We start from the raw sequence: 18,138 nt of genomic DNA on the forward strand, positions 1-18,138 counted from the left end.
TTCGCATCAAATAATATGGCATTTCAGACATAATTGTTTGATGGGATGTTTTCTACTATCATCATTATTAGACCATGTAAGTTTTACGTAAATCTGTGATCAAAAGTATATTTTACGATTGTTTTCCTTACCAATTCTGTAACCTCCCTTTAAGATTACAAATTCTTTTTCTAAGCGCCACTACTAAGGACGCATCAAATGAATAATTAAACAATGTATCCCACAGCAGTTGCAGACGTGCTGCCGCTTAAAGCACATCAACCGGCATCGACAGGTGAGACAATTGCATTGTTATTTTGAAAGGTTATACTTAACTGTTATCTAAACAGGCACTTAAACAGGACAGCCACAACTGTTTTGCCGAACTGGATTGGTTTATTTCTTTGCAAATACACATCATGAAACCTTTCTCTATGATGAAACTGACTTGAGAAACATGAATCAAAATCTGCTTAGAAAATTTGCTGAATTTACGCTAAATCGGGCGGCTATAGAACAAAGCAGAGGAAAGTAGTGAGAACAAAATGATGATTAATGCGAGACATGCATGGTGTTAGAAGTGTTGCTCTGTCTCCTATTAGATAGTTCTTCTAATTTTGATTTTTTTTTAAATTATAATGTTTTGAGGGCTATTGTAACAAGGGAAATGTTATACACATCAATCGATGTTCTAAATTATAAAGCACACATGCACGAATGTAAGTGATACTCAAAATATAGTGGTCACGGATATTTTTAAGCAATTCTGGGAACATACATTGCCTCCCGTTAGTGTGAATAATGTTCTTTTGTGGGAAACTTTTGACAAACAGAAACGTGATTACCAACAACCCGAAACACACGTGAGGCATGGTAAAGAAGTATAACAATTTGGCCTACTTAAAGGAACTGGACACCTTTGGTAATTGTGAGATCAGTCTTCTCACTTGTTGTGTCCCAACATAAGTATGCATCAAATAACAAGCCCGTGAAAATTTGGGCTCAATTGGTCATCGGATTTGCAAGAAAATAATTAAAGAAAAAACACCCTTGTTGCACAAATTTGTGTGCTTTCAGATGCGAATAATAAAAGGCTTCGCTGAAGTGTTTTATTATTTGAGTGAGAAATTAACTTTTTCTCAAAAACTACGTTACTTCCGAGGGAGTTGTTTTTCACAGTGTTTTATACTATCAAAAGCTCTCCATTGCTTGTTACCAAGTAAGTTTTTTATGCTTACAATTATTTTGAGTAAATTACCAAACGTGTACAATGCCTTTAAATGAAAATACAGAATATAACTGTTGGTCATCTCAGCTAAACATTTCATCTAGGAATTTAACATCATACTTAATTTTTTTTTGATAGCCTAACAGGAAGAGATCACTGTTTTTTATTGCAATGATTACCATAGGTAAGCCAAGAGCTCAAGTCAGACAAAGGAAGCAACTGTTCCCGAATATGACTGATGAGAATTGTCGTCCCAGGTAATAATGATACTCGTCATGTTTCAGGTTTCGTTTTTCCCCCATAAGGCAGTTGGAAGGAAAATTTTAAACAGAACTTGGTATGGGAAGGTCAGCAGAATCCCGAAACTCACGTGGACTTTACCTCTTCACAAAGAAGAAATAATATGTAGACATCTAGTTATACACCCCCTAATCATAAGTTTTCAAATTAAACAAAACAGTATTAACTAGATGCTATTAATAATAAACAATTCATAAGTTGATAGACCAATAAATTACATTATGCAATTCGTTAAGTAAACTTGTCCGATCGGGATATTAATGTTTATAAGGCCTAGTTCACGCAGAGAGTATACAACATTGGCAATTGCATGCCACAGACTTGTATCCACACTTCATGTGACCCAACACATACATGAAATGTTATAGTTTGTGTTTCTCTGCTGTTGGTATGATGTTGACGGAAAATAAACCTGTTAAGTTAAAGCTTAATCGCTCTTCAGAATAATGAGAAAACATTGAAGACAATATTTGTTAATTTTTAGTTTTTTAAATATCTGATTTCATCCCGCATGATAAAGACTATTGCTTTACTCATTTAAAAAAAAATATGGCATTCCAAGCAAACAAACTGTTAAAGGAAGCTGTCCACCATGACCATCTATACCGTGCAAATCTCTGTAAACATTTATATTTCCACTCTTACCACTGTTCAACACACTCTTTCAGGGCACAGCGATGAAAGTGGTTACAATGCTCAACTTTACTTAAATATTGGTCAAAATAATTTAAGTTCAAGTAACGTAACTGTATTGCAACCTACACACAGGAAAGGAAGATGTGAAAATGATGCTGTTGATGACGAACTAGCTACATCACTACAGAGTCATGAACAAGAGGTAGGTTTATGCAACAAATTTTTGATTGTGGGTTTGAATATGTTTTTGGTAAAATACACTTGGTTGTATATAAGTGAAAAGTCAACAACAATTGTTCTTATCTTTTTGGTTTGTTGATGTTATCGTTGATATTGTCGCTGTCGTCTTCGTCTTTGCTGTTGTTCAATTTAGGCACTTGCGTTGAGCGGTACGTGCAGACTAAAAGTATATAATATTCATAGATTGGGTTATTTAAAAAGGTTGTTGAATTTCAAACAATCATATGAGGAAATTCCATTAAAGTTTGTTATGAACCCGAAGCCTGTACTTTTTGTAATACTGAACTTTATGTATGGATTGTACTGTTTTTAACGAATACTCCCCATTTTTTTAATGCAGGAGGTGTGCTTCGCGTGTAAATCGTATGACTTGAAGAAATACCGGAAATCAAAAGTAAGGTTAAATCATTAAATTTGTTAATAATAAAAAATTTAATGAATAATCAATTAAACCATTTTCCCATAGTTTTAGAAATTTATGAAAAATAAGAACCAGTTTAATAGTGGGACCCATACAGGCAACCAAATTCCATAATTGACTCATAGTATAACTAGAATAACATAAGTACACTTCTCTTAGATTTCCTTTTTATGAGAAGTACAAAGCGGGCTGAAACTAGAGTAGGACTACGCTTCGAATCATAATTTAAAATACTGTTCAATATTTTATCATACACACACGATTGAAAACATTCACTGTAAATGTATTTACATATTAAAGGCACTGTACACGTTTGGTAATTAATCAAAATATATTTTAGCATAAAAACTTACTTGGTAACGAGCAACGGAGATCAAAGTAAAGTAGTTTTTGAGAAAGATGTAATTTCTCACTAAAATAATGAAAGACTTCTGGCCAGAAACCTTTTATTCCTATCTGAAAGCACTCTAATTTGTACAACAAGGGTGTTTTTTCTTTCATCATTTTCTTGCAAATTTGATGACCAATTGAGCCCAAATTTTCAAAGGTTTGTTATTTTATGCATATGTTGGGATACACCAACACTGGTCTTTGACAATTTTTAGCAAACGTGTCCAGTGTGCCTTTAATATAGATTTAAAAAACACCAATTAATTGAGTATATTCACAACTAATGGGATTTAAATATCAAAAACTTTGATTTATTATCTGATTTTATGGAAATCTGTTTTTAAATAAGTTGTGCAATGGATTTCGTGTGATACCTGCTCTACTTGGTTTCATCAAGTGTGTGTTGATGTAACCAGCGATAAAGCACAACGACTGAAGTTTATATGCAAGCAGTGTCAGTAAAAACAAGTTTAACTATTTTTGATTCGTTATAGATTTGTTGAATATAATCATCATGTTAAAATCTGGATTTCACTTTAAGCATTTGGGGAAATCAATTTCACTGTGCTTCCTCAGCAAAACATGCTGGAACAGTACGTGTTTTAAATCTGTCTCGTCACTCTGAAGCGAAAATTTCATTGGGTGCACATACAAACGCAAAGCTAACTTTCACCTGATAAATTCAACGACAACGTCTGTTTCCAACCATGAAGCTGCAAGGGCAGTGAACAAGACGTTGTTATATAAAGCGTTAGTGGGAATTGTCTTATGTGACATATTTTGCCAAAATTAAAGGAACGAGGGAATTGACTGATTTAATTAAATTTCGTGACGTAATTATTTTCAAATAGATGGAGTCCACATGTGAGCGGGGGTGAAAGGACAAGTTTCTAACCTTAAATTATAACGGTGTACACTGTCATTGCATTTGATACCCTTCCTGTGCAAAAATTGTAAATATCAAAAACATCTCATGATATTAATCTGAGAAAATTTGTCATAACATTTGTGTACAGGGATGTTGGGTTCATAACTAACCTTTTGTGTGCGATTTTAAAACAACTACTAACGGATATTTACATTCCAAGGAAGAAATTGCGACGGTGAAAATGTCGCATTCAATTATGTTTTGATTAAACTCTATTAAAAGCCAGGATTGGGCTTAAAAGGAGTTTTTACTTTTGGAAAATGTCAAAAACCAGTATCTTACTTGGTGTATCCCAACATAACCATGAAAAAACAAACTTGTGAAAGTTTAAGCTCAATCGATCATTGCAGTCACCAGAAAAAAAAGTGGGGGAAAACCTGAGGTGTTTTCACTGTTTTCCAATATCGAGTTTTCGACTTCATGAGATTAAAACTAATTGTTTTACTCATTTCTCAAAAACTATAGCATTTAAGGCCAAACTATTTCAAAGGGAGTATCCCATCATGACCATCTTTATACCATGTAAGTTATGTGTGAATCTGTGAACATTTCTATTTTTTATTTTTACCAATTTTAAAAACACCCTTAAAGCCATTGGACCCTTTCGGTTCAGAAAAAAAAAAAAAGTTCACAGATTTACAAATAACTTACAGGGTTTACAGAAGGCAATGGTGAAAGACTTCTCTTGAAATATTATTCTATGAAATGCTTTACTTTTTGAGAAAACAGCAAAACAATATAAATTCTCGTTAACGAGAATTACGGATTTATGTTAAACACATGTCATGACACGGCGAAACCGCGAAAACAAGGGTGGGTTTTTCCGTTGTTTTCTCCCGACTCCGATGACCGATTGAGCCTAAATTTTCACAGGTTTGTTATTTGATGTAGAAGTTGTGGTACACAAAGTGTGGGCCTTGGACAACACTGTTTACTGAAAGGGTCCAATGGCTTTAAACGACCACGTACAACAATGTTGAGGTCTATTTTTCTCAGAATGCTGTCATCGGGTGTTAGAATGTTGACGAATATTTGCACTAAAAGAGTATTGAATGATATGGCAACTTACACCATTTTATTGTGAGGTTAGAGACTTGCACATTTTTTTTTTCACTCACATGAGGACTTCTCTCTGCGAAATTTAGTAACCAAAAATTGAATTAGGTCACTTCCCTTCCTCATTATGAGTATACTGTCCTTGCACTACTTGGCAAAAGTGACATTAACATGACGACATGAGAGGGCACAGATATTATTTCTTACAATGTAAGCCTAAAAGTCATTATGTAAGTAATGCTTTGGTACTCATGGTATATTTGTATTGATCCAGTGATGACAAAAGAGAATTTTTTTTATTTGGGTTAACAGACCGATCCAATTAAAGGGTGTGAACAAAACCTTGGTAATTGCCGAAGATCTGTATTCATACTTGTTGTGACATAACGAACATATTTATGAAACATCAAACCTGAGAAAGTTCAAGCTCAATCGGTCTTCGGAGTGAAGAGAAAAAAATACCCAAAACATGGTATGTTTTAATTTTTTTCAAAATCCGGATTTTGTCCTGCAGGATAAAGAGTTTCTTTAATAATTTTCTTAAAAACTATGGCATTAAACCAAAACTATTCCAAGTGAAGTTTTCCACCGTAACCATCTTTATACCAGGAACATTGTTCAGTCTTATTACCAATGGTGTACACACCTTTAAACAATAACATTATTGACCAACAATTTAAATGCTCACGTAACTGACTTGCACAACACACCACACATGGGGCATGTATTGTGAGCTCTAACTATGTTGGTCCGTACCCATGTTTATATTCACATTTGAATTTCAGAGTGTCAGACTGTTGTCAGACGTTTGGTCAACACAGTGGACTGTGTGCTCGATGGATCAAGTCTTATTCACCAATTATTTTGTACTAGCATCATTGGTGGTTGAAAATTGAACTGACCAATCCATATGCCCCCTTGGACTCCGTGTCTGAGCTTAGAAAATTATGACCAGGTTTGAAGTGATTGTAACCTATTGGTGATAGACGAGATAAATAACCCTTATCTCAAACTGAGTGAAGTCTTACACTTTTGGTGTCAAATGATTATTTAAAAAAAGTTTTTTGAACAAGTTAATGTCACACAGGTTACTGTCCTGTAAATGTTTTAAAGATACGAGTGGTAACTATGCAGTTGTTTCTTGAAAGAAACCAATACTTGTTGTTGCCTACAATGACTATATGTACCAAAGATCTCCTTTCATAAAATATTTATTTGTTATTTTGGTTTCACTTTGATTAATTCTTTTGTGTTAACATTTTGAGAACTTGTGACATGTGTGTCATTCTAAACCATGTCGTAACACTAACGGTGAATGACTAAATTCCGCTTGTTGGCAAATCAGTTTGTTAATAAGACAGTTGTATACTTGTTAATTGCGCAAGAGCGCTTTTTGAATAAACACAATAGATCACATTCAAAGAGTCGAAGGTATTAGTTCATCTGCAGCTATGATCAATATTATTGCCCACTGTATGGCTCTGAACTGTGCCAACGGGAATCTGTAAAGTGCATTGATTATACTGGGGGCCTGTTTTATGGCATCAGATGCAAGACCCAATTGAAAAAAAAAATGGACCAGGATTGTACTGGAATGGGGCCAAGTTAACAAAAACAACATTTCGTGAAAGGCTATTATTTATACTGAGCCAAGGGGAAGACGTGTTAAAGAGGGGGGAGGGACGGCCGTAAGATATTACAGGCATCACAGAATAATTTCTAGGGTGGGGAAATAAGGCTTTGACTGTGTTTTTACACTTCCAATTTGTTTATTTTTAAGAAAGGGCACCAACTGATTGTTATGAAGACTTTTCCATTTTAAAACCCTTTTACTGATACACCATTCAAAACCATTCAAAATTCCAACTCTCACATTTGCCCATTGCTTTTGTACACACATGGCAATACCATTTGAACATTGTTGATAGTGAGCTTTCCTACCACTTAAAACCATTCAAGTGGTTTTGAATGGTGCATACACTACACCTGTGTGTGTAACCATAGCCAAATGGTTTCAAATGGTGTACCAACCCCACAGTGAAGGATAGAGTGCATGGACTGTGTGTATTACCATAGCCAAATGGTTTCAAATGGTGTATTAACCCCACAGTGCAGTGGAGGTATGTTGATAGAGTACATCTGGACTGGAGGAGGGAGTTTTTCATGGAACTGTCGGGTGTCCCTGTGTGTTTATTAGGCTCAGTAGATTCACAGAAGTGTAACAGTGCACAATGCATGTCGTATTAGTGTGTTATAATCTATCATCATTGCCTTTTCACATTTCTTTATTTTACAACATGTACACTGAATAACACCAAGTGTTGCATTAATTTTTGTATTGTAGAAAAAGAACAAAAAGGAAATACAAAAAGAAAATTGACTTGATAATTAAGGTTTTGCTGTGTGTGATGTGTGGGGGTGACTGCAAGCAATGGTCCTTACTAGGCCGAGTGGAACTTCAGAAAACACCCGTCTTTGCATAGGTGGATGCTGCAAGATGTGCATCCAGTCCGCGTGACAATCGGATGGCCTAACCTGGTGGTTTTGCCATCTCTGCGGCACTGGATGCACATCTTTGGGTGCTTGTCGGGCATTCTGATTAGCCTATGGTTTGGGCCATTGAGTGCAGGAACCGGTGGGAGATGGTGGGGTTGATGTGCAGGGGTTCCCTCCGCAAAGCCACTGATCAGTTTGGTCGCTATGTCCACCGTGAACATACGGTGGGACATCGGGTGTACGTCCGGATCTGCTGCGGTGTTATGCTTATAGCAGATCCAGGCATTTACACGAGCTACACCCATCAGAAAGTATAGGATCTTCCTCCACCATGTCATAGACTGGCGGCTACAAGACTGGTATGATCGCAGTTGATCTGACCTGTCAACACCGCCCATAAACTGGGTATAGTCTACGGCATGGGGAGGAGCGGGTACTTGTTTCCGCGAAGCGGTCCTTTCCCCCTTGTCCTTTATGTTTCTCGTCAGTTGGTGAATAGCTCGGTCCCGATATCCCTGATGACAGGTGGACAGCAGACTGACAACTTTTGTGTCCCGCCACAGGACCACCGTCAATTGCCCTTGCTGCCTCGAGTACATAGTACCTCTGGGGGACTTGCTCATCAAACTTATCTGGCGGTGCTTAGATGGGTTGATGCCTTCCTTTGTGTTGAAATCATCAGGCAATCCCTTTGAAGACCGCTTCACCGCACCGCACAGATAAGTTTTCTGATCCAGAAGTTCTTTAGCAAGGGCAACTGACGTGTAGAGTCTGTCACAGAAGAGTCGATGGTACCGACCAAGGAAGGGCTGCATCATCTGCAGTGAGAGATCTTTCATCTTGAGGCCAGATTCTGAATGTACCTTCATGTGAAGAAGGTACCCAGATCTGGCTTCACTCACTGCATAGATTTTGAAGCCCATCTTGGTCGGCTTAAGGGGCATAAAAAACCGCTTGATGTTGGCCTTTGTACCCTTGTACTTGATCATGGCCTCGTCCAGCGACAACTCCCTCTGAGGATTGTAGTTTTGGAGGCAGTTGTCGCTGACCGTGTCCCAAATGATCTGCAAAGGGTACAAAGGGTGGGCTTTGAGCCACATAAAGCGGTCTTTTTTGTCCCTTATGTGCTGTGGTCCTGTGGCGGGGTCAGAGCACGCCAGAACCTCAGAAAGGAGATAAAATCTTCCTCTAGTCATGGTTGAAGAGACGAGGTAGTTTCTGAGGCCTGGGTGCACTGACCAGTCATCTTCAGCGTTGGTGTTGGGATGGACCCCCTGCAACATCCTAATACCAAACCAAGCTTTGATTTCCTGTACTGTGGTTTTGGGGTCGAGTTTGGGGTTTTTATTGCAGAACGTTTGAATTTGAACAAATAGATTGATTGGAAAAAATTATAGAAAATACTGTACAGGGTCATCATTAATTGGGCGGTCAAATGTGGGTCCTAGTGGTCCTTGTGATTTAAACTTGCGGGTTTTTATTTTTGTTAAGTCCCTATTCCATCCGTGGCGATCAGTTGTGTGGCTTGGACCAGTTGTAGGGTCGAAGGGAGTGGGATCAGCGTCTGATCCGGGGTCTTGAACCATGACACGCCTTCCTCTCCTGACCGGCTGAGGCACCTCTACCCTACTCTCATCTGAAGATGAAGCAGAAGAGAACACTTGTTCTGAGGAGGATGACCCTGTTCATCTGCTAAATAATACAGGGCATCCTCTTCGCTGTCGTCTTCAAATGAGAGCTGAGCAGATGATGCTTCAGGGATGTCACTCTCTTCCTCCACCAGGACCCAAGATGGCCCTGCAGTTGAAGTCCCTCCACCTCCCTCCGCTTCAATTTCTCCCTCGGCCTCCTTTTGCTTCTTCTCCATTCTCTTCTTCTCCATTCTCTTCTTCTCCTGCTTCTTCTCCCTCTTCTGTTTCTTCTTCTTCAGTCTTTCTTCTCGCTCCCCATCCTCTCTCCTCTGTTCATCCTCCTGCTCCTTCCTTCTTTGATCATCATGATTTTTTTTCTGTTTCTCTTCCTTCAGCTTCTTCCGTTTTTGCTTCTCACGCTTCTCCTTTAGTATCTCTTCCTGCTTCCTCTTACTCTTTTCCTTCTTTTTCTTTCTACGTTCAGCTTTCTCCTTCTCTTTCTCTTCTCTCTCCTTCTTCTGCTGTCTCTTTCTCTCTCGTTTTGCCTGCTTCTTCGTTTGTTTTTTCTGCTCGACCGCTGTCAACGTCTCCCTCTCTTCTCCGTCCTCTTCATCATCTGCTTCTGCACCTCCATCTCCACTCTGGTCATCTACCTCATCATCTTCTCTTGTGTCCATTGGCACTTCATCATCTTCATCATCTTCATACTCTCTTCTCTCCCATCTTCCTTCCTTGCTTGCTTCAAATCTGCAAATAAATAAATAAATAGCTATTTTATGTTTTTGAACAAAATAATACCTTTGAAATATAAACTTAGAGAAATAATGCTTTATTTAAATATAAATGTACAAGTGACAGTAAAAGCATATTTACCCTTCATCTCTCTTCCTCTTCTTTCCACGAGCAACATCTACAAAAAGGGCCATTTCTCCCTTGCTCAAACTTTTCTGAAGTGCAGCACACTCTCGGGTGGTCATTGTTTTTAGCTTTTGGCTCAATCAATTGCAAATTGCAATGGGTTGAGGGGCTGTGAAGCAGGCCTTATATACCCTAGCATTTCTTTGTTTAAAATTTTACTTTTGTTTTCTTACATAATAATACGTAACCAGTTTTAAATAAATTAGTATTTAAATAATGAATAATATCAAAGCATATATGAGCAAACAACAATACAAACTTATTAACCCCTTTCAAAAATGGAACATGCTCAAATCATTTCAGTTGTGTAGCCTACTTTATTGTTTTCCATTGAGCCTACCTATCTAAGTGTTTTTTTCTTGTCACCCTCAAGCTACACAACAATCCCTGTCTTGAAAGAAAATATTTTGAAATAAACAGTAATTCTATTAGATAAGCTTATTAGCAAGGGGGGAGATTAAGTGGACCATCCATCACCCTAAACACCCCATGGGACACCCCACCACCACCATACAGCAGCTGTACCATTTAAAACCAATCAGTGAAAGTCATACCACAATGGAGTGGTTGTTTCACCATTCAGTACCTAAGTAATAGGACTCTGTACTGGCTGTACTACCATTCAAAACCATTTGGAGCATCAACTGTAGCAAAGTTTTTAGACCATTCAAAACCACATCAGTGAATGGTTTTGAATGGCGAGTCAACTTGTTCAAACGAGACACCAAAAGTAGGAGGGTTACAAGAAACTGAATTTAATTTTGTGTCTGTGTGAATTATTTTTGTTTTGTTCAAAAATTAATCTCATAACTAGATTTCACTAAACGTGAAAAGTACAAATATTTATTTACTTCAAGATCTTTTCACATCACACTTATGAAGCGCCGTCTGAAGCGTGTAGGATTTTCTGAAGTTGCGTAGAACTCATGAAGGACAAATTTGTACAGTGTATAATGGTGTAGGACTTTTCAACTACCTACCCCCAGAAAAATAAAACTTTTTGTGCATTGTATATGCGTGTAGGATGTTCTGAAGTTGCGTAGAACTCAAGTAGGACAAATTTGTACAGTGTATAATGGTGTAGGACTTTTCAACTACCTACCCCCAGAAAAATAAAACTTTTTGTGCAGTATATATGCGTGTAGGAATTTCTGAAGTTGCGTAGAACTCGTGTTGGACATATTTGTACAGTGTATAATGGTGTAGGACTTTTCAACTACCTACCCCCAGAAAAATAAAACTTTTTGTGCATTGTATATGCGTATAGGATTTGTACAGTGTATAATGGTGTATATATAATAACGTGTAGGATTGTTTTAAGTGCAGTATGCGTGCAGGGTACCAACAATATACATTGTGCGTGTATTCCATGTACGTGTATTCAAATAATGCAATGCACTGTACACGTACATAGTCCACACCTGCGCGCAAGCATTCGAGCATGCGCAATGTGTTGAAATCAGTTTGTACACAGTTCAATGGTGTAGGATTTATGATGGTTCGGTTTGTACACAGTTCAATGGTGTAGGATGTAGTAGTCCTACACGACATACAATGTTTTTTCTTCTGCAGATCTTGCTGGGTATAAGTAGATGACCGATGTCGTCAAAATTTCGATTTTTTTTTTTTTTAGCGCCCCAGTCACTTGGTCTACAGTACAGTCACTCACTGGTCAGGTGTCAGGTCTTACGGAAATTCGGTCAGAAACTCACCTACCTTGCATTGCTTAGAGGTCACTGCTGAGCCGTCACCGTGTCAGACATTCCCCTTCGCGGCGGACATCACAAAATGCAGGCAGAAACACTGAGAAATCCCGGGCACGATCTCACGATCGAAGGGCGGTCGCCGCTTACTCACACTGTGAATCTTCTTCCACTCCAGTCCCAGGACTCCGGTTACCGGTTCGTCACCCCTCACAGTCACTCAACTCACTTTATCGTGAAGAGAAAGCAGCCATTTAAGAAGTTCAGACTTTAGGTGTTTTCGCATTTTGAGGCTTTATTTGGACAGAGGGTTGAAATTCGTCGTACCGAACCAACCCTGCAAACATAAAATCATAACCGAACACCTGCAGCATGCAGAGGCAGAATCATGCCCACATGGCATCCGCAGGCCAAAGATACTAGTCGGGTGCTTTTAAAGTTAATGGTCAGTTCGAATGAGAGTTACCTCCCACGTCGTCTAGACACCAACCTGTCAGTTTGTTGTCGATGAGGGAGACCGTAAGAGGGCGCTAGATAGGTTTTGTTGGTGGTCATCACGATCTCAAAAACTCAATTAAAATTCAGAGACTTTTAAATTTTCCATAAAATGTATTTCCATTTCACTGGTATACACGGTATACAATAAAGAAACGCATACAATTAACATTAAATCAAGTCATCATAAAACATTTATTAGAGAAATAAAGGCAAATCCTGATTAAGCAGTTACTTGTGGTTGGGGTAAGTATAAAGAATAGGAAAAATGACTGGACTTAACCAAAATATAACGGGAACAAGAAACAAACAAACACACTTTACAAACAATCAGGGCCCAACTTCATAGAGCTGCGAAGCACAACAATTTGCTTAGCATGAAAATTCTTCCTTGATAAAAACAGGATTACCAACCAAACTTCCATGTGTTGCATATTGCTTGCCTACTGGTATACTCAGCTGTTGTTTGCTTATTCTGAAAATCACGTGACAATTTGGTTGGCGATTCTATTTTTAACAAGGCAAAAGTGTCATGCTTAACAAATTTTTGTGCTTAGCAGCTCTATGAAAAATATGACGAAAACGTAGTAATAAAACTATGTAGGCATTTTTAGAGAGTTAAATTCGTAGAATGAGCTGAGAGGTTGGGAATGATTTCAGAATAATCATTGTGCTGAAACAATTTCCTGTAGATTGGGAGATGTACTTTTATTGAGGATCTACTAGTACTGTAATAATTAATGTACATTATAACCGAATTTACAGAAAGTTTGACAGTAATAGGGAAGTTGTTTGGTGCAGTTTGTTAGTGTTTGTTTGTTTGTTTAGATGATCTTCCCATCAAGGGAACTCGGCAAACTCCCACAAGGGGATATAAACACCAAGCTGGCAATAACCAATCTCTCTCATACAAACATTGGTTTAACGTCTATGATTATGAATTGCACAATTTAATCAAGAAATTGTGATTCAGTCGTTGTGATTGTGTTGGAGTTGTGGATATAATAATGTTGAGCAGTTTCAGATCTTTGAACAGTCGAGAAAATGAGACCAACGTTATTTTTTGTGACTTGGTTTTCTCACTCTAAAAAACTCTAGCACCCCAGCAAGTAAGATTTTAAGGGAAGCTTTCTATCATCATTATCTTCAAAGTAAGTGTGCGTTTTGTGCTACCAAATAGATTTCACATTATCATCATCACCCTCCTTCTTGGACACATCAGCTGATATCAACACTGAACCACTTGGAGATACTTTGGTCTGTTGTTTACAAACTTTAACATTTCATACCATACTCCTTGTGATCGATTCCATACATTTCTTAGTTTTGTTTATTTGTTCAGAATCTGATTTGGGGTTGAATAAAAGCAAACGATGACTAGATCGGGAATTGAACCAACGACTTCAGGATCAACATGCCAGCGCTCTTTCAACTGAGCTTTCTATAGCACTATGTTGGCGATCTCCCCACTATTTTGACACCATTCACCAGTGGTTTATTTTACCTTGAGGTTTTGACAGGGTGCTAAAGTTCTTCGTTGACGTCCCTTGGGCGTCCTGCATGCGTATTTTTCCCAGGACAGATGAGGCCACTTACCATAATGGGCGAATGCTAAGTGGCTTCATATGTGTGGGAAACAGACCCAAAAGTAGGTAAAACACGCCCATTTATGGCAAGTGGCCTCATCTGTCCTGGAAAAAAAAAATACGCGTCCCGCATTGAGCTTGATTTTTTTTTAGAATGCAATGAAGCCGCACGGCGTTCCTCCTCAAATGTAAATGAACACGTTGCCGGACGAGTCGGTCTATAACCGTTTGTTTTAAAATGCAAATGGTTGGAAAGATAATTTAAAAGTAGAATACAATGATCCACACAAATTTGCCTCGAAATTGCGTAGTTTTCATTTTACTTTGCGAACTAAGACGGTCGGCCATTATGGGAGCCAAAATTTGACTCCCATAACTGGCCGACCGTGCTAGTCGACGAGGTAAAAGGAAAACCGTGCAGTTTCGAGGCATATTTGTGTGGATCATTGTATTCTACTTTTACCACACCTTTCTACCCATATGCATTTTATAACAAATGGTTACAAACGCTTTTCAAAGACCAACTCGAGCGACCCAAGGCAACGTGTTCCTTTAAAGGCAGTGGACACTATTGGTAATTACTCAAAATAGCATAAAACCTTACTTAGTAACGAGTAATGGGGAGAGCTTGGTGGTATAAAACATTGTGAGAAACGGCTCCCTCTGAAGTGGAGTAGTTTTCGAGAAAAAAGTAATTTTCCACGAATTTGATTTCGAGACCTCAGGTTTAGAATTTGAGGTCTCGAAATCAAGCATCTGAACGCACACAACTTTGTGTGACAAGGATGTTTTTTTCTTTAATTTATCTCGCAACTTCGACGACCAATCGAGCTCAAATGTTCACAGGTTTGTTATTTTATGCATAATGTTGAGATACACGAAGTGAGAAGACTGGTCTTTGACAACTACCAATCGTGTCCAGTGTCTTTAAAGTAAAACGGATGTTTTAACCGAGAGCCAACACTCACCCTAAGAGATTTACACATGATTGTACCCGGCAAGTTTACTATTTATTTATAGTTTCATCTTATTTCTCCACACCTTGCAAAACTTCAAACAATACTTATGTTATGCGAACTTTTAACTTAATCAAATACCTCCCGTATTGTTTGTTTTCAACAAAACCAACACTAGGTTTGAATATTTTTGTAACATTGTTACTAGCAGTTAACAGTAGTAGTCTGTTTTTATATTTGCATATTTTATGGCTTTCCATACTTTTCCAACCTGGGTTGACAACAGTTCGGGCTAGTAGTGACGTTGCAAGAAAGGGTCTATTAACACCTGTTTTAGACGGGTTCCTCAAAAGTTAAAAAGAGTGTTTAGCTATAGAGTCGTCTTGAAACCAACCAGCCAATCTTTGTTGTGTTCGTTTTCAAAGAGAGCGCTAGATAAATTGAGTGATGATCTTTTGGGGAAGTTCGATTTGCGCCAAAAGAAGTTGGTTGAAAGATTTTGTTATCTGCTCTAATTTTGATGGATGATGCTTTTCACTTATCCCCAAACCAGGCAGCAGTGGTTTTGGTATCCCTTCATGGCAGATGAACTACTAGTACGTTGGTCAATGGCATGGTTGGAACTACCTTAGTGGAAGGGGTTTTCCGTCTTCTGAACACTGCATGCGGGGCAGTTCTTGTGTTCTCCAGCTGTCGAGCCCAGGCTCTCCGTTGGATACAGACCACTCGAACCCAGAGTGTCCCAGAGATTGTCGCTACATCTCAACGTATGCTGCACTATAAACACATAGCGCAGGCCTTCGGGATCAGGCCGAGGTGAGGAGATGTACGGAGAACTGGGCAGGCGGAGGGGGTTCGTCATCATAAGCCGCCCTCAACTTTGTTTCAAGTACTGTCTGAAACGTCATCTCCAAGCAGCTGGCATTCCAACCATAACCTGGGAAGACATGGCCAAGGAGAGGCCCACATGGCGTTCACTAATCAAGAGTGGGGCAGCGTCAGCTGAGGATGCCAGGGCAGAAGCTGCAGAGATAAGGAGGATGCGGCGTCACGAGAGCGGTCCATCCCGAGGAAGCATCCCTCCAACGCAGATATTGTGGCCGTCAAACATCTGCCAGGATTGGCCTATACTCTCATGAGAAGGCTTGCCAACTCAAACTCCGCAACTCAACCCCCCCCCCCCTCCCCCGATAGTCATACTCGTTAGCGACAGCCTGTATAATAGGTGCTGTTGTAGTTTTGTGGCGGGAAGTGATGTCCATTCGGTTTCTGTTCTACAGGAAAAATGAGAACATCCGACGTTCAGGAAGTAAATCCTCGGGAAAATATAATTAGCTGTTGCACATTTCAAACCAACCGAAATGACATAATGGTGAAAAAAGGGGATTACACCAAAAGGATTATGGTACTATAAAACAATGAAAAAATAGTTAGTGGCCTGACGTTTCGACCCTAACAGAGTCTTTCTTGAAGGCTAATAATGACAATTCATTACTAGATAAACGGGTGTACTATTACTAGTGTAGCAGAAGCAGTGAAGTGGAACAAATGAACAATGGACAATGCACAAGGGACACCGACTAGAAGTAAATTTTAATTCAATTTTCGGAGAAAAGAAAACTCAACTTCTAGAACGTGATTCAAACCTGTAAAATCGTGCCGGTATGGCAGGAAATTCAGTCGCGCAAAGATTTGTCTTCTTCCCCATCCTAAAAGCCCAGTTCATACTTCCTGCGGATGCGAAGAAAATTGTGAAGTCACAAATTAATTTGTAGCCAATAATTTGCAAGGTTTTTTGCAAGGGTTGGAATGTGCTCAACTCTCGCGAAATATTCGCATCGAGTGGGGAGCTGTGACGTCAAAATTCGCTTCGCATTTGCATGAAGTATGAGCGGGCTTTTTAGTGAATTTTATGGAAATTTCGTCTGATAGCGTCCTTTCGCACATTCATGTACCTTATAGAGTACCAACAAACATCTTGTTCTATTATTCTCTTTTCAAAAGAGAGTCAGTTGTGGGGTCCAGATTGAACGAAGCAATACCAGGCCTACATGTAGACACAGTTAATAAACCGGTTGCAGTCTGGATGCTGATAATTACTGAGGGTGGACTAAGTCAGGTGAGTCGGTGCGGGCGCTGTTGGTGAGTTGGCCGCGCTGTGCGTGAAAGGAAAACGAGAAACGTCTTGCACCAAGACTAGCTCGCGTGTCACGCCCATGTTTAAACACTTTTTACTGGTGTTAATTATATCATCCGTGATGTCCCCTCGACCAATCAGAATGCATAAACTGTCTTAGGTATTTATGAATGGTTAATATCTTCCATTGTCTTAAGCAAAATTGTCACTTATTAAACATGCGCGTATGCAAGAATTGTTGTTATTTAGTTGAAAAAAGCTGTGAAAGATTACAAAAAATACATTAAGAGTTTTCGGGTAGCAACCATTAAGATGATTTTGAGAATTTTTCTCTTTTATGTATAACAACGAAAATACTTATGTCTACCAAACTAACCAAAACAGAATAGGCGGGTATTTATACCGTTTTTTTATTTAAAATCAAACAAAATCATTTTGTAACAAAGCCCGACACTATCTATACCAAACACCCAATATAGAGTTGAAATGAAACTAATTTGAATTCCTTTGAAAATTCGTTAGTTCATGTTATACAACTAGTCCAAAACTTATAGTAGCGCAAACAAAATATTTTACAAGCTCTTTATATAGTTACCAGATTTTACAAAAGCCTTTTACAAACGTCCGCTTATTACAAATTATATCTGCTATTATTTATTATAGATAGCCTTATTCTATCTAGACTAATTTATTGTTCTGTCTGTAGGTGGTGGTCTAGCATTTCTCTTGTTTCCCACGGCATGTCTGAAGTCAAACGGTACCTTATGCAAAATTATATCGAAATTTCGAAGAATTGGATCAGCAGTTACTTCAATTCTAAAATGTAAACTTATCACCAACAGATTTTTCTTTTGATTTAACACATGGCAAGTTTGTTTTATGCTGAGGCCATCCGCTGTGAACCATAAAGGGGGTAGAAAAGCGCTAGTACGTTTATTCCAAAAAAAGCTAATGTTTGGCGAATAGCAATCTTTTTAAGATAATTTTGATTACCTCTTTTTCCACAGTTCACTTTTCAAAAATTCGATGCCAACTTGA

The 18,138-nt window shown here is 38.6% G+C and overlaps 3 protein-coding genes across 3 annotated transcripts; 1 reads left to right on the forward strand and 2 right to left on the reverse strand.

The window, feature by feature from the left end:
* Positions 1–213: 213 nt before the first annotated feature.
* LOC139935864 (uncharacterized) lies at positions 214–6,091 on the forward strand. The gene is made up of 5 exons (XM_071930477.1): positions 214–274; positions 1,392–1,464; positions 2,276–2,345; positions 2,727–2,777; positions 5,964–6,091. Exons 1-5 carry the CDS (start codon positions 214–216, stop codon positions 6,072–6,074), a joined length of 366 nt encoding a protein of 121 aa, XP_071786578.1. The 3' UTR covers positions 6,075–6,091.
* Positions 6,092–7,006: 915 nt separating this feature from the next.
* Positions 7,007–8,957, reverse strand: LOC139936635 (piggyBac transposable element-derived protein 4-like). The gene has a single exon (XM_071931489.1). It carries the CDS (start codon positions 8,955–8,957, stop codon positions 7,620–7,622), a length of 1,338 nt encoding a protein of 445 aa, XP_071787590.1. The 3' UTR covers positions 7,007–7,619.
* Positions 8,958–9,292: 335 nt separating this feature from the next.
* LOC139936636 (uncharacterized) lies at positions 9,293–10,965 on the reverse strand. Its single transcript, XM_071931490.1, has 2 exons — positions 10,179–10,965; positions 9,293–10,052 (listed from the first exon to the last, which is right to left on the reverse strand). The coding sequence occupies exons 1-2, from the start codon at positions 10,280–10,282 to the stop codon at positions 9,296–9,298; spliced, it is 861 nt and encodes a 286-aa protein (XP_071787591.1). The 5' UTR covers positions 10,283–10,965; the 3' UTR covers positions 9,293–9,295.
* Positions 10,966–18,138: the final 7,173 nt, after the last annotated feature.

The sequence above is a fragment of the Asterias amurensis genome, chromosome 4 (assembly GCF_032118995.1).
Source record: "Asterias amurensis chromosome 4, ASM3211899v1".
NCBI classification, from domain to species: Eukaryota; Metazoa; Echinodermata; class Asteroidea; order Forcipulatida; family Asteriidae; genus Asterias; species Asterias amurensis.

Coding starts and splice junctions, on each gene's coding strand:
- LOC139935864 (XM_071930477.1), top strand. CDS start 214: ATGTATCCCACAGCAGTTGCAGACGTGCTGCCGCTTAAAGCACATCAA. Junction 275..1,391: donor ACATCAACCGGCATCGACAG/GTGAGACAATTG, acceptor TGATTACCATAG/GTAAGCCAAGAGCTCAAGTC. Junction 1,465..2,275: donor GATGAGAATTGTCGTCCCAG/GTAATAATGATA, acceptor ACCTACACACAG/GAAAGGAAGATGTGAAAATG.
- LOC139936635 (XM_071931489.1), bottom strand. CDS start 8,957: ATGTTGCAGGGGGTCCATCCCAACACCAACGCTGAAGATGACTGGTCA.
- LOC139936636 (XM_071931490.1), bottom strand. CDS start 10,282: ATGACCACCCGAGAGTGTGCTGCACTTCAGAAAAGTTTGAGCAAGGGA. Junction 10,053..10,178: donor AAGAGGAAGAGAGATGAAGG/GTAAATATGCTT, acceptor ATTTATTTGCAG/ATTTGAAGCAAGCAAGGAAG.